Source organism: Phaenicophaeus curvirostris, chromosome 1 (genome assembly GCF_032191515.1).
Source record: "Phaenicophaeus curvirostris isolate KB17595 chromosome 1, BPBGC_Pcur_1.0, whole genome shotgun sequence".
NCBI classification, from domain to species: Eukaryota; Metazoa; Chordata; class Aves; order Cuculiformes; family Cuculidae; genus Phaenicophaeus; species Phaenicophaeus curvirostris.
In genome coordinates, this window is record NC_091392.1 from 25,335,235 (window position 1) to 25,350,551 (window position 15,317).

Genomic DNA, 15,317 nt, shown 5'->3' on the forward strand with positions numbered 1-15,317 from the left:
TATGTTCCTCTGTAAAAAACAGAGATGGCAAACAAAACCTAATTGAAACAAATTCATAAGCAAGAAGCAGTTCCTGAAGACAGGACACCCGCAGACAGCTGTGCAGACAGCACTCAGTCCCATCCAGCCTCCTTCTCCGCACTGGCCACGCAGCCTGGTGCCTGGTGGGGAGAAAGCAACAGATAAACCAGATAAGCGGGTCAATACAAGAAGTATCTAAGTAACTGTGTTTTTTGAAAGTTAGATATAACATCCCCCTGATAGCATGTTTTCTTCAAAACAACGTTTTTCCAGTCACTGTTCATTCTTCTGAGGATGATAACGTCTTGTGTGAGGTATGACCTGTGCTGAACAGATGTCTCTTCTTCTGTAACCACCTCTGTTCACAGTTTTCCCATCTCAAAGGCAAGGTCAAGGAGAGAGTAGAGCCAGCTCCAAACTACCAAGGGTTTTGGCCGTCATGAAGATCATAAATAACATTAAAATTAGACCTTGGAATATATGAGGATTTCTGGGGAAATTCATACACATGCATGTAAGCAGGAAATGCATTTTGTAACAGCTCTTGCCTCGCCGCACAAGACGCAGTGCTACAGACTAGGAGAAGTCTGTCTAGAAAGCTACCTGGAGGAGAGGGACCTGGGGGTGTTGGTTGACAGCCGACTGAATATGAGCCAGCAGTGTGCCCAGGTGGCCAAGAAGGCCAATGGCATCTTGGCTTGGATCAGAAACGGCGTGACCAGCAGGTCCAGGGAGGTTATTCTCCCTCTGGACTCGGCACTGGTGAGACCGCTCCTCGAATACTGTGTTCAGTTCTGGGCCCCTCACCACAAGAAGGATGTTGAGGCTCTGGAGTGAGTCCAGAGAAGAGCAACAAAGCTGGTGAAGGGGCTGGAGAACAGGCCTTATGAGGAGCGGCTAAGAGAGCTGGGGTTGTTTAGCCTGGAGGAGGCTGAGGGGAGACCTCATTGCTCTCTACAACTACCTGAAAGGACGTTGTAGAGAGGAGGGTGCTGGCCTCTTCTCCCAAGTGACAGGGGACAGGACAAGAGGGAATGGCCTCAAGCTCCGCCAGGGGAGGTTTAGGCTGGACATTAGGAAAAAATTTTTCACAGAAAGGGTCATTGGGCACTGGAAGAGGCTGCCCAGGGAGGTGGTTGATTCACCTTCCCTGGAGGTGTTTAAGGGCTGGGTGGACGAGGTGCTGAGGGACATGGTTTAGTGTTTGATAGGAATGGTTGGACTCGATGATCCGGTGGGTCTTTTCCAACCTGGTGATTCTATGATCGACGGAGATGACCGCCTCGCGTTCCCCAGACTTTCTAAAAGCCCCAAACGAGCTCTGCCGGCTGCCACCGCCGCTCCCGACCTCCCAGGGGCGGGCGAGAAACGCCCCCACTCCCCGCCCCAGCGCTGGGTTCGAACGCCCCGCGGCCGCCCCGCCCCCTCCCGCGGCCACGCGTGCGCGGAGCCTCGGCCGGGGGGGGGCGGGGCGCAGCCGCGGCGCGTCCCGCCTGTTGTGCCGGAGGATGAAGAAGATCTTCGGGTTCGGGAGGAAGAAGAAGGCGCCGCCGCCGCCAGCCGGCAGCGGCCCCGGCGGCGCCTACGAGCTGCGGCAGAAGGAGCTGGGCAAGCTGCACCGCGCGGCCGCCGCCGGGGACGTGGCGCAGGTGGCGCGGGCGCTGAGGAAAAGCGGCATCGACGCTCGCGACAAGGCGGAGCGGTGAGCGCTGGGGCGGGGTCGCGCCTGGAGCCCCCGGAGCGGAGCTCCTGTTGATCCATTGCAAGCGTAAGGCAGCCAGCTGGAGGTTTCGGCTCTTCTATACGTCAGCCCTTTCATGCCTTTTATGAGAAAAAAAAATCAGGATCAAAACCTTCATGGCGTTCTGAATCCGTGTCTGTTTTATCAGAGTAGTTCATAGAATCATAGAATCATAGAATAACCAGGTTGGAAGAGACCCACCGGATCATCGAGTCCAACCATTCCTATCAAACACTAAACCATGCCCCTTAGCACCTCAACTAAGCTTCCTAGGCTGCCCGTCCTAAGGGCTGGGCGTTTGCCAGCCAGCTGGCTTATTGCCCTGAAAACATCAGAACCCACCTGCAGTTGTAGAAGCAGGGAAGAGCGTGAGCTTTAAGGGACGTGGGCTGTGGGCCGGAGTGTTGCTGGTCACATAGATGAGGGATGCAGTTTCAGTGTGTTTTGTGCATGTTGTAGCTGCCTGAGTCAAGGTGCCCAGTGGCATTTGTGGAAATTGCTGCTGAGTGTTTTTTATTTGTTACTTACTTATTTTGTTGCTACCTTCTCTTCCACTGTGGCTGGTTACGTCCATAGGTCTTAGCAGACCCTTCTATGAAATCTGGCTAGTTTTTGCATTTTAATTTCATCTTGTTCAGAAAGCTTTGTTTCCTCCAGAAAGGTTTCCTTTTGTGTGTCCTGCTATTATCAGTGTTTTAATTAGGTAAATAAAGCAACACACTCTAAAAAACCCTAAGAGACAAAGCAGCGTACATACAATAGAACACTACAATAGTTTTGGCATGAGCATGCGGAAAAGCTGCGGAAAAGTTTACCTGAGAGGGATTCAGTGGATGGTCTGTGTGCTTGCGGCAGTCCCTGTACACTGTTATCAGCCATGAGGGTTGCAGGTCCACCTGTGCTCATTTGGTTGTTGTGGATGTGATATGTGGCCTGAGTGACCCACAGGTGCAATTGTGTTTCAGAGCTTCATTGTCTTCTCCGGGGCTGGAAAGAAAAGTGAAGAATAGGAAGTGTGGGAAGTAATGGCTAGAATGTGTCCATTGTTGTTGTCTCAGTTTTACTCCTCAGGATTTTCAAAAGCAAAATCTTGCACCGTGGTCATGGCAAATATCGCACCTACAGGCTCCTTCCACAAAGTGCGTCCTGTAGTCCATAGGATTTCCCAAAACATGCACTTGGAGCAGCATTGGTTAGGAGCAGGCAGCTTTTCCGAGGTGGTCTAGCAAAACCTTCTGCCTTTTGCCCATCTCTTACGGGCAAAACTCAACATGGAGTTGAAAGTACTGTAAGTATGATGCCTGCTAGTCATAAATCCTGGGTCGAAGCTAATTGCCAAGAGATTTACCCTGTCACCTGCCTGTCAGAGTGAACCCTAGAGCTTAGCTTGTAGCTGCTGGGTTGTCTGCCCAAGTGCCACTGGAAGGGCATGCTGCCAGCCTGCTGTTTCCCTGTGATCTCTCCCAGCTGCTCAGGAATGAGCAGTTATCTTGTACCCCATGGGTGACTAGCATAGGATTGCAGCAGCTGGAGGAACAGAGCCTGGACATGGTTCCAGGGCTGGGGGGTGACAAAGCAACTTTGGTGTCACTGCAGGCCTTTTGTGGAGACAGGCAACCGGGAACACCGATATTCTCTGCCAGCCTGTTCCCTGAAGTGGATCTTCTGTGGAGCTCAGTACTCCTTCCTCCAAGCAAAGCCATTTTCTTTTGTCTTGGAAGACTGAGAGGCTTGGTTGACGAGGACAGCAACAAGTCCACAGATTTTCTGTTTGCAAAGCAGATAGTGACTTCTTCAGGTTTATCGTGTTTCTGAGTGCTTGGTAGAAGTAGCTGTTAGATGATTGTCGACTCCTTCATAAGCAGTCCTGGTTGGCTTTTGGACAGTCTCAGTCAATCTTTTGTTCAGAGATGAAGGATCCTGTACATTTATATCAAAGTTTCTCAAAAAGCAGTGGTAGTAACTCTTGACAGACACTTTTGTTGATGCTTCCAACTGTTCCTTGTCTGTAGCAAGTTTTTTCAGTTTCTTGTGTTTTTCTTGCACTTGTTTCCATGGAGGAGGCTCATCAGTTGCCCAGTAACAAGAAGTACCTGCATTACAAATTGCTGTGTTTCTGTACCATGTGCTACTGCATTCGTATACCTCTCCCTTTCTGTTTCCACCTAACCAGTAAGTCATTGTGCTCCTGGCTCTCAACAAGGTACCAAAATAATTGCAAGGTTAGTTGAACTTTCTTAAATACAGAGGACTTGCTCACAGTGATGTGTTTCTAAACTAGTTCTGGCATTCCTCTCTGTTCTTGAGGAACTGCAGGATTTTTATTGGCGTCGCCTTCAAGGGAGGAAGGTCCTGGCTGTTTTCTGTTTTAGAATCATAGAGTCATAGAATGTCCTGAGTTGGTGGGGACCCACAAGGATCATCAAATCAAATTCATGTCCCTGCATAAGACAACCCCAACATTCACACCATGTCTGAGGGCATTGTCCAAATGTTTCTTGAGTATTGTCAGGCCTGTTAAGTGACCACTTCCCTGGAGAGCCTATTCCAGTGCTTCACCACTCTCTAGGTTAAGAACCTTTTTACGATATCCAGCCTAAACCTCCCCCGGCACGTTGTCCTGCCATTGCCTCGGGTGCTATCATTGATCAACAGAGAGAACAGATCAGTGCCTGCTCCTCCTCCTCCCCTTCTGATGAAGCATTAAATTGAGATGAGATCTCCCCTCAGTCTCTTTTTGTCCAGGCTGAACAGTCTAAGTGACTTTAGCCGTTCCTCATACAACTTTCCCTCTAAACCCTTCAACAACTTTGTGGCCCTCCTCTGGACACTCTTCAGTAGGTTGATATCCTTTATACTATGGTGCCCAAAACTGCACACAGTAATCAAGGTGGGGCTGCACCAGTGCGGAGGAGAGCAAGACAATTGCCTCGCTCGACCAGCTAGCAACGCTGTGCTTGATGCACCCCAGGACACATTTGGCCCTCTAGGCTGCTGGGGCACACTGTTGGGTTGTGTTCAACTTGCCATCGACCAGAACCCCCAGATCCCTTTCTGAAGGGCTGCTCTCCAGCCTCTCACTCCCCAATCTGTATGTATATCCAGGTTGCTGTGTCCCAAATGTAAAATCCAGCACATGCCCTTGTTAAACTCCATGCAGTTTGTGATTGCCCAGCTCTCTAATTTGTCTTGATCCCCCTGCAAGGCCTCTTTGCCCTCAAGAGTGTCAACAGCTCCTTCACAGTTTCATGTCATCCACAAACTTGGTTAGTAAACCCAAGTTTTGTTAGCTTGTCTCCTGCTCTGTTGGGACAGCTGTCCTGCAGAACAGCAGTGGTTTAGGGGGAAACACCTGAGATGTTCTGTGGTTTGAAGGAGCCTTTTTCTTTCTGGTAAGGCTTTAACTTGAAGAAAAAAGGGCTTCTCCTGTAGTAGGCTTTTTCTGACTATGATAGTTATACATGTCAGGAAGGCCAAATATTTCTTTCTATTAGTCAGGATTACAGTGTACTGCTGTCTGGTTTGCTGTGTGTTATCAGAGATGCTTTGGTGCAAGTGTATTCTTGGTTTTGCTGCAATAGCAACCAAGCTAAAGAATAAGCAGAAATTCTCAAAGTATAGCGAAATAATAATATTCTTTCTATAAAACCCATTTCCTATATCTCCAATACATTTCTGCACATGAGTGAGCACCGAAGAACCTGGCAGTTTACTTTCCATAGTTCTCAGATTCCCGAGCTTTGGTCTCTGTTGCTGTGGAGTTTGTGCAAATTCAGTTCTATGGTAAAGGAAATGTCATCTTACTAATTGGACACTGTGGAAGCTTTTTCCTATCCAACCTTAGCCATTTCCTGTTATCGGTAATAGAATGAGAAATCTTTTCTTAAGCTTGCACTTTGCAAGGTGAGACTTGTGGTTGTGTCCCATTTATCACAACCTGAAATTATTTAGTTGTCTGTCTGTGCTAATTTAATATATCTAATTTTTAGGACAGCTCTGCATCTCGCTTGTGCAAGTGGCCATGTGGATGTCGTTAAATATCTAGTAGAAAACAAGTGTAAGCTAAATCTTCTTGACAATGATAACAGATCACCACTGATGAAGGTATGTGGAGTGTGTCTATGATCTTTGAAGGTGCTCTTATTTTGCAGCACTGGGAAGCTGAGAGAAATGCAAATGCTGGAAGTTTTTCCTTGTCTGTGTTGTTCCCAGGCAGTACAGTGCCAGCAAGAAGAATGTGTGGCTATTGTGCTAGAGCATGGTGCTGACCCAAATCTGGCAGATGCTGATGGCAACACTGCTCTTCACCTTGCTGTCATATCTCCTAATACATCTGTAGCAGGGCTGCTACTTGAGCATAATGCCAATATTGATGCCCAGAATAAGGTAAATTTTTATAATTAAGGAATTTATTTCAAAAAGTTGCATTAATTTTTCTCTTCAAGGTTTTTTTTACTTTGATTTTTTAACTTGATTTATTTATATATCTTTTCAGGAGGGATGTACACCACTTATTCTTGCTGTCTCCGAGCATCATGAAGAGATAGTAGAGTTTCTCCTTGAAAAAGGAGCTGATGTGCATGTCCGAGATCAGTGTGAAAGGTGAGAGGCTTGTCAAAAATCTACATGAGTCTCCTTAGTATTCTTTAGGTTGGATTGATGAGGCATGGGAATAAACTCTGAAACAAATAAACAGTCAGGGAGCCACACAGAAGGAGTTATTTCTCTGTGACTTGTGAAAGCAGGGCTGCACTTGGCTGCTGTCATTCAGAGGATGCTTTCCACATTGAGGATTGCAAGAAAGCATTGTCTGCGTTGGCCCTTCTGACAGGCAGTGTGCCGTTAGCTCAGTAGTATTGCCTTAATTCGGAAAACAGTCTCCTGCATAGTTTGTATGTAGTTGTTTATGTAAAAGCTTTGTCTGAAGATTGAACATTTAATTGTTTTAACTCACTCTGTTTATTGTTGCTCTTAATACTTAATGAAAACTACTTTTTCTTACATTCATTCTAAAGTAATGGGGAAAATACTTTCTTTGAGAGCAAACAGGAATGAAAATAAATGTGTTGTCCATGTAAAATGATGTATTTCATATCATATTTTGTATGTTTCAGAACCCCACTTATGACTGCTGCTTCTGTTGGGGAGCATAATTTGGTAAGAGTTCTTCTTCAGTACGGTGCTGATCTTTCCGATAAAGACACTCGTGGATGGACAGCTGAGGATTATGCTGTTATTTGTGGGTATTCTAGGTAAGTCTTTAACTTTATCATTGGAATAAGTTGTCAGTGATCAGCGTGGCTTTTGAATGCTTATGGTAACAGCACCTAAGTTTAATGGTGTGTTGAGACCTGTCAAAGCTGTGCTCAGTAAAATCTTCCAAAATGTATAATTCCTGTGTCTAGTGGTAATTGGGAAGTTGAGGAAAATTTCTACCCAGAATTCTCTATTAGATTTCAAGATTTGTTGCAAAACTCACATCTGCCCAATATAAACTAGGAAGTGTCTATATCTGCCATTAATCCAGAGATGGAACTTGGCAAAGTGAAATACATGTAAACCTTCTCCCCATACTAGCACCCTTGTCCATAGTGATTTCCACTACAATGACCAGGAGCTACCAGCTTTTTGTTTCAGAGAAGATCTGATACACCTTTAGTTAAAATCTTAAGCAGTTTTACTCCTGTTGTATATAGCTTTGTAGCTGTGGGTATTTCTTCTTTAAGGTCGCTATGCCTGCTTAAAAGCTAGGTTGAAAAAAACGTACCAAGCAGGAGTTAATAATTTCATAGGTATGTTTATAGGATGAACATGACTATAGTGAACATTGAAGTATGTAATAGTAGTGCAATAAATTCTATGTGTATTACCCTTAGCAAATACATAGGAGTATATGAGTTCATGTGGCTATGAATGTGTGTAGTGGATGTTAATCATTCTGTTAAATGGTATATGCAAGTTTGTGGTTGTTTTTACCAAATATATTTTCTCTCTTTCTCTATATATAGTCTTGGTAAAAATCTGGCAGAATACACAAACTGGGAAAACCCAGGAGAAGCTTTGGCAGACGGTGCGCAAGGCAGCACAGCACATGGCACTCCTTGCCTGGCAGGAGCTGCTGGATTTACATTGGGTGCACCTGCTGTGGATAGAGGAGGTAGGATCCTTAACCGTGGAGGAGCTCATGAGGAAAATCACTATGGCCTTTTCTTTAGGTGGTTTGTATTGTTAACACTTGTGTTCACCATTGACTTTAGCAGAGGCATCAGATGGAGTGTTGTGAATGTGCTTACTTATTGCTAGTTGGAGGTGCTTCTTCCCAGGATATTTTATTTAGGAAAAATTCTCTTCATCCTGGAAAAGTAACTTCATAAGCTACAACGATGCAATGTCTGTATGTACTCTTATCTTCTTGGACATAGTTTGATTTACAATAAAAATAATGCTTTTTTCCCACTTTCAGTAATTTGTTGAAATAATTTTTTTAAAAATATATATTACCTTGTGATCCAGAAAAGCAATTAAATTGCATTGTGATCAAAAACTTAACTCTTTTGGTTAGTTTTTAAAATCCAGTCTGTGCTTATGAGCTCACATAGCTGTAGAGGAAGCTTAGAAAATTAATATTTTAATATAAATGAAATTGATTTTCTTGTACTTTAAGTCTCAGGCCCTACAGTAAGAAGTTAATTATTCTTTATTTTTTTTAAGGATGTTAAATCAGAACAACGTGGCAAATGGGCAGCAGTGTTCAAACACAGTTCATGACTGCTTTTTAAATATGTCAAGAAATGTTAGCAAAACAAGGGATATTTATACTCATTGATTTTTTTTTTTTTTTTTCACGGATATGGAAATTCACTTTAGAGGCAAACTTGATTATTTTGACTTGGGAACAGTTGCTTTCTCTGTTACTGCCTCCTGTGCACGTAGATAATTGCTGTATTACTACATTGTAATAGCTGACAGGCCTGAAGAATAATACTGTTGTATTCCAAAACTGACATACCAATAGGGAAATATGTGTTCTTGAACCAGATAATTTGCCCCATTCCTTGAGAATTCCAATGCTGCTAATATAAGACCCCAATATTATAGGAAATCTTTACTACCTGTATTCATTTGAAGAGGCACACTAAGTGTAAAGAGGATGTTACATGGGTTAAGGACTTGGGAGGAGAAAGAGTATGCTCTGTTCTCAGTCTGTTTCTACTAGTGCTTGTTTTTCTGCTCAGCGGTATGAATCCTTCTTTTGTGCTCGGTCTTTTGAAAGATGACCTCAGCATGTAGAGTGGGAGACAGTAGAATATAGGCAATGTTTTATTGACATTAGTTCTGCAGACTGGCCCACACCCCCAAAGCACAGGTCCTGCATCTTGAGAGTCCCTTTGATATGCTGTAGGCTTTGACGTCTCTGTTAGAGGAGAAGCTAGGGTTACCTTGAGAGACCAGAAAAACACCCACGTTGGAATTCATTTCTTTTGGTCTTCTGTATTGTTTTCCTGGGGTCTTCACTGTTGTCCTTATTCCTTTTGCTGCTTTTGCACTCATTGAACATTCTTCAAAATATTCTCTAATGAGCAAGTCGGCATATTTAACAAGTCGGTTCACGCTTACTTGTATGCTTACTTTTTGTCAGAATAGGAACCTTTTTATTAATCACAGAGAGGGTCACAAGAACCTCCAAATGAATGGCTTCCAGCTCTAGTGTATTGAATGATAGACTTTTTAGATTTGAAGTTAAAATTTCTTTGCAAAAAATAATGATGCAGTTTTTATAAAAAGCAAGGATTTCAGTTAAGTCTTCAGTGGCAGGTTTGGGATTTTTTAGCTACTGCATTGCATATTAGTGTGTTGTTCCTTCAGTGTTTCCCTGAGTCCCTACAGAAACTGTTGGTTTTTTATCATAGAGCTCTTGAAAAAGAAATAAGTGCTTCAATATGTTTTACATCTCCTGGAGTCAGGAAAAGTTGTCCTGTATCTATCATCTTTTAAGAAGACTGAGAAATGGAGAAGGGATGAAAAACCATCTTGCACCCTTTCTTAACTCTTCAAGTGTATCTTTTGATAGCAGTCCTTTTGTTGTATCCATTCCATGTATTTATGGTAAAATCAATATAAACGGGACTCCCTTCTGTTCCGAGACAAATGTTACAGCCTTGTCACAAAGAAATTTGGTGTCAGATAGTTGCAATAACAGAGTCACGCTATTTATCGACTTATAATACGAAATTTCATTAAGTAGGGTAGGTGGAGCAGGTAGGTAGTGATTTAGATTCTAAGACTTCTGTTCCACATGGATATGAACAGAAACACATGCATGACACGTCAGTTAATGCCCCTGTTTTGTCCAGTTATAGCCTCTCCTGTAACCCTAGGGGAACAGAGTATTTGTTCTGTGTGCTTGTCATGCCTGCATTCTGGCTGCTGGCATAGCTTCTGTATGTAAACAGTTCAGCATGGTCAAATTGATGTAAGCAGGACTCTCTTACCTTCAAACTGAGGTAGGAGGGGCTTATGTCTGCATCAGGCACCAACTGAAACAACTTCAAACATGCTAAAACCGTAACTTGAGATGAGTCAGTATAAATAACATAGCGTCTCGAAGTTGCATGGTAGTGTGAGTACTTAAAGCCAAGATTTCCTTCAAAATTTCTAGGTAGTGTATCTCCAAAGTTTAGTTGTTGGCACCTAAAGATTTTGGGAATGCTTAGAGGGAGGAATTTTAAGTGTAAAACACTCTACAAATATGAAGGAATTGCATTTGCAGTCCGTTCTGGACAAAGACTAGTCAAGTTGAAGGAAATACAAAGTTTGCAGTAGAGCAAATTTCTGATAATCTGATTCAGTATTTCAAAATATTGTAACATGCGTCTTTTACTTGGAGCAAGTAAGTGAAGTTACACCGTTTGACACGGTCTGTTGACAGCAGAGTTCTGGAGATCATGATTGGTTTTCTTATTAGCACTTACAGCTGTAGAGTAGGCTGATAGTCATGGTGTGTTCTCCCATTGCTGTGACTTTGTTGATGTACTGCTTATGTTTTCCAAACTTCTGGGAATTCAAATTTATTTTGATGTCATTGTTTCGTCTGTCCTTTCCATGCCTTTTCCTAAATGGATATAGGAATGCAACAATCTCCTAACCAGACATCAAGAAAAGGAAAATCAAGGAAAGGTATTCTATATGGTAGCATTTCAAATATGAACAATGTTGTTGTATGATATACAATTATTAACGCATCTATGATGTTTATTATCCTAGAGGTCCTATTTTTGGTGGTTTTGGTTTTATAAATTAGACTTGAAAGGAAACTTTGAGCACTTTTTATTTATTTGCATGTTTTGCATGGGCCCTTTATTACTGAATTTAGTGTTTAATTTCTATCAGTGGTAATAGTTTTATTTTGCTTGGTGTTAATATGTTTTTCTGTTACTTCAAAATGGAAATCGACTTCAACTAGAAACTGCTTTTCTAGATCCCATTTCTATGGTGGGGCATCAAGGTCTGTCTGAAAGCTAACTCCTGAACTTTCTCTTTTCCTTTATAAAGACCAGTGTGACCTGGTTTTATCATTGCTTAAAGTTCCTATGCATTGAAAGCAAAAGTTCAGATAACTTACTCAGCTTACTCAGTTTTGATTAATTATAACTATACTAATTGAAAATATAACTGAAGTCACGTCTCAGGAGTTTAGTGTGGAGCAGTCAGCAACATCCAGCCAGTTCCAAGAGACAGATTTTTATTCAGCTTGGAAGGTTAGTTGGTAGATTAGACTGCTGGTATTAAGGGAGTTAAGAGAAAACTGAGGTATGTCAAACTAATAAATATTTTTAAATATTATGTGTTTATTATAGGAAACATTAAAAAGCAGAGACTGTGTTGGTATTTTAGCTGTTTTAGCTTGTGCTTGCACTGGAAGTTTCAGCCTGTTTTGTTTAGATGATATGTCTACACTGAACACGTACACTGTATTTCATTGTCTAAAGCCCTGTTTAGGTCAGGACATGTGTGCATCAAAGGTCAACATAAGCTCTGTCTTTAGGACAGGCAAAATTCCCATGCTCATTTGTGGTTTACTGATAGTACAGGAGATGTCTCCAGGCACGATGTGCATTTGTTTTCGCTTTAATGATTTTGTCCAAGACCTGCATTTGGTTGTCATCACGCAACTTTAAGGGAGGTAACCAATCTCCTGTTTATAAGCAACTTAATTTTGTTACAATAGTTAACAAAAATTAATTGTCAAGAACCTGAGGAATGCTGAAATAGCTACTATGTGAAAGTTATATTTGTTATTTTTTTGCCTTCTTTCTTGGGAATTAACCCTTTTTTATCATACGAGTTGTTCATAGTTGAGAGGTTTTAGCGCTCAGCAGGCTGGATTCATAGAGTTCAGCTTCCTTTAGTACATCAGTGATGATTCTCATTGAGTCTGCAAGTAGCCCCAAATTGAGGGGATCAGTAGATATGTTCCAGGGCAACACTGCCATTCAGAGGGACCTTGACCGGCTCGGTGAATGGACTCTCAGGCCTATACTACGAAATTCAGCAATGACAAACCCCAAGTCCTACCTGTGGAAAGGGACAACCATTTGCTACAAAACATGCCAGTACTGCCTGGCTGGAGAGCTGGCTTACTGAGAAGGCCCAAAGAGTCTTGGCAGAGAGTGAGCTGAGAATAAGCTATTTGCCCTGGCAACTGAGAAGCTCAGCAGTGTCCTGGGCAGTATTAAGAGCAGCATAGCCAAGAGTCTGAGGAAAGTAATTGTCCACCCCTAATTGGCAACCCCTAGATTGTGTCCAGCTCCCTAAATGTAATTTGAGCCACCAGTGCAAGAGAGGTTGATCTTTTATTAGGGAGCAAGTTCAGTGGAAGTCGTTGAGACCCATTGGGGCAGAGGTGCTTGTCCTTTGAGGAGGGGCTGAGGCAAACTGGGCTTGTTCAGCATAGAGAAGAGACGACTTTGAAAGGGACCTAGCAGCAGATTCCAGTACATATGAGGAGAAAACACAGTCAGGGCCTTCCCAGTGGTGCATGAGGGCAGACAGATACAAGAGGTATAAATTGAAACAAGAGAGTTTCTAACTGGATGTGAGAAGCTTCACCATGATAAGGACAGTAAAACAGAGAGGTTTTACAGTCTCCCTCCTTGGAGGTGTTCAAGACCAGACCGGCTAAAGTCGTAAACAACCTTATCTGACTTTTTAGCTGAGCCTGTTTTGAAGAGTTGGTTGGCTAAGAGACTTCCTGAGGTCCCTTCTGACCTGATTTATCCTATGACCCTACATGCAAATGCCCTTCATAACACTGATAAAAACTTCAAGTGCAGTGTAGAATGCCCTGATTTTGTCCCTTTTGCCTGTTGAATACCCTTTTTCGTGCAGTATAGAGAACTGCTGGTGATTTTTCTACCCAAGGATAACCTTTAGATCTTCATTATGTTTCATGATTTTATATTTCCAGAATAATCTGTAACTGGTTAGAAAAGCAGATAGCATAATATATAACAAAGTTATACATAATGTTACATAAAACGGTAAAATCTGTGCATGTGGTATGTACTCTGTATGTAATAGGAGTACTTTGGAAGTTCATTTACTTACTGTCTTGCTAAACCACCACTATTTTGTTAAGTCTTTACTAACATAGCATATTCATGCTATGCTATTTTTATTTTTGTTTTAGTTTAGAGATGTAAAACTTGCAGATGTAAGAGTCTAAAGGGGAAAGTCTGGCCTTTTCTTTTTTTTTTTTTTGTCTAATTCTGTATGTCTTGAAAAAGCAGTTGTTTTGGGAAATGCATTCATTCTTGCTGTCTGGTGTTGAATTGATACCCAAAGTTTCATTCTGTTATGACCTGTAGAGTAGTCAGTGTTAAATGTTTACATGTACTGGTCAATTTTTAGGAAGCCAAATCTAATTTCAACATATCAATTAATATTTGAACAGCAATAGATGACTTCTCCCATGGAGACTTAGTAAGGTGAGACTTTAAAAATACCTAACCCTTACCTGTGGAATGATTTGAGAGACATAGTACTCATTTTACTTTTACTTTTTTAAGCTCTGAGAAGGAAGGGAGTAATGACACTTGGCATACTTCTGAGGAAGAAGAACTTGATTTTACCCCCAAGGTATGATACATTTAAAGGAAAAATATCCAGTAGAAATAAGTGATTTGAAGGCAGATTTTCTCTGGGTTTGTAGGAAACGGCAGTTCCAGCCAATATTGTTTTCTCCTTAGAAGCAGTCTCTGGCCTGCCAGCCTTTCTTCTGCTGTGAGTTTTTCCTGAAAGACCTGTAGCTGTGGCAGAGCATGCAGTAGATCTGTGGTTTGGGGCAAAAGAGCAATAGGTGACGAGATAAAAAACACCATTGTTTTATTTGTGGTTGCTCATTTGAGTCAAATTTGCAAACTTAAATTTTGTTTCTATTATAACCTGTTCTGTTCTTCTCCAAACAATGTTATTGTTTCTGTAAATTGGGGAATAGAATGCTGACTGATAAAGGAAAAGGTTATTTATCAAGATCTACTGAAATCCTTCATCACCTAGTTCTCCTTTCCTCCTTGTCGGGTTCCTCAAGAATGCTCTATGGATGAGTTACTCTAATGGGTCATCCTTTTTCCTCTATGAGATGACTATCTGTGCTTGCATGTAATCTCACACTGCATGTTTTCCTTTATTTTTGAATGCTCAGTTAGTGTTCTTTTTGTCAGCTACAAGCTTTTGCGCCTACTAGTTTTACTAATGTTTTGAAGAAATAACAATTTCTGCAGTGATGTCTGGAGCTTCTGTTCACTGGGATTCTGCAGTGATGAGGAACCTGAGTATGGTAGTTCAACCCAGTCTTTAATGCTGAAGATGCAAGCATGTTTAGTTTTGATATGATTTTATTTTCTTGCTCTGATTTAAATATAAATGATGCATTTTTCTGGCATGAATTTGGAATTTAGGAATATTTTGGTAAGTAGACTTGCAGGGACTAGTTTATGCACTAAGTCCAAGGATCTTAAAAAGTTACTTGCATTGTGTGCAGTTGCAAGTAAGTATCCTGTAACTGTGATCTTAAATATTGCTGAATTTACTTAACTTATTTTACTTTACTTTTTTACTTATCTGTTTAAAAACATATTTATTTTTTTTACAACTGTTATGCTTGTAAACATAGTTTTGGAAAAAATTTACAGAACGGTGCTTGGACAGTGTTTTGGGATGAAATACTCACTGAATTTTGCATATGTGAGGAGTATTTGTGTAGTTAGAAGTATAGGATGGAGCCAGCACCCAAGCACTATCAAAAGGAGAGCTTGATTATATTTATTGTTCAAGATTTTATATAAACAAAAGCTGGTGTTTTTTGTTTTTACTGTTAAAAAAAATAAAATGCTTAAATAAATCTTTATTTACAGAAGCAGCAGAAGCCAAACTTGAAACTGTTAATGAATGCCTCCCAGCAGTTCAGGAAAAACAGTAAGCTACTTGGAAAAGATTGCATGGTATACTGATATGTAAAAAAACCACTAGTTAGTAAGTCTACTTTTGAAATTTT

General features: G+C 41.6%; 1 protein-coding gene across 1 annotated transcript in view; it reads left to right on the plus strand.

The window, feature by feature from the left end:
- The first annotated feature begins 1,523 nt into the window (after positions 1-1,523).
- Positions 1,524-15,317, plus strand: part of ANKRD26 (ankyrin repeat domain containing 26) — a 50,509-nt gene continuing 36,715 nt past the window's right edge. Inside the window, exons 1-9 of the mRNA XM_069850933.1 lie at positions 1,524-1,723; positions 5,752-5,866; positions 5,975-6,148; positions 6,258-6,364; positions 6,877-7,014; positions 7,771-7,919; positions 13,716-13,749; positions 13,831-13,900; positions 15,178-15,238. Coding sequence (XP_069707034.1) covers positions 1,530-1,723; positions 5,752-5,866; positions 5,975-6,148; positions 6,258-6,364; positions 6,877-7,014; positions 7,771-7,919; positions 13,716-13,749; positions 13,831-13,900; positions 15,178-15,238 — 1,042 coding nt within the window. The 5' untranslated portion in view covers positions 1,524-1,529. The remainder of the gene's footprint in view (positions 1,724-5,751; positions 5,867-5,974; positions 6,149-6,257; positions 6,365-6,876; positions 7,015-7,770; positions 7,920-13,715; positions 13,750-13,830; positions 13,901-15,177; positions 15,239-15,317) is intronic.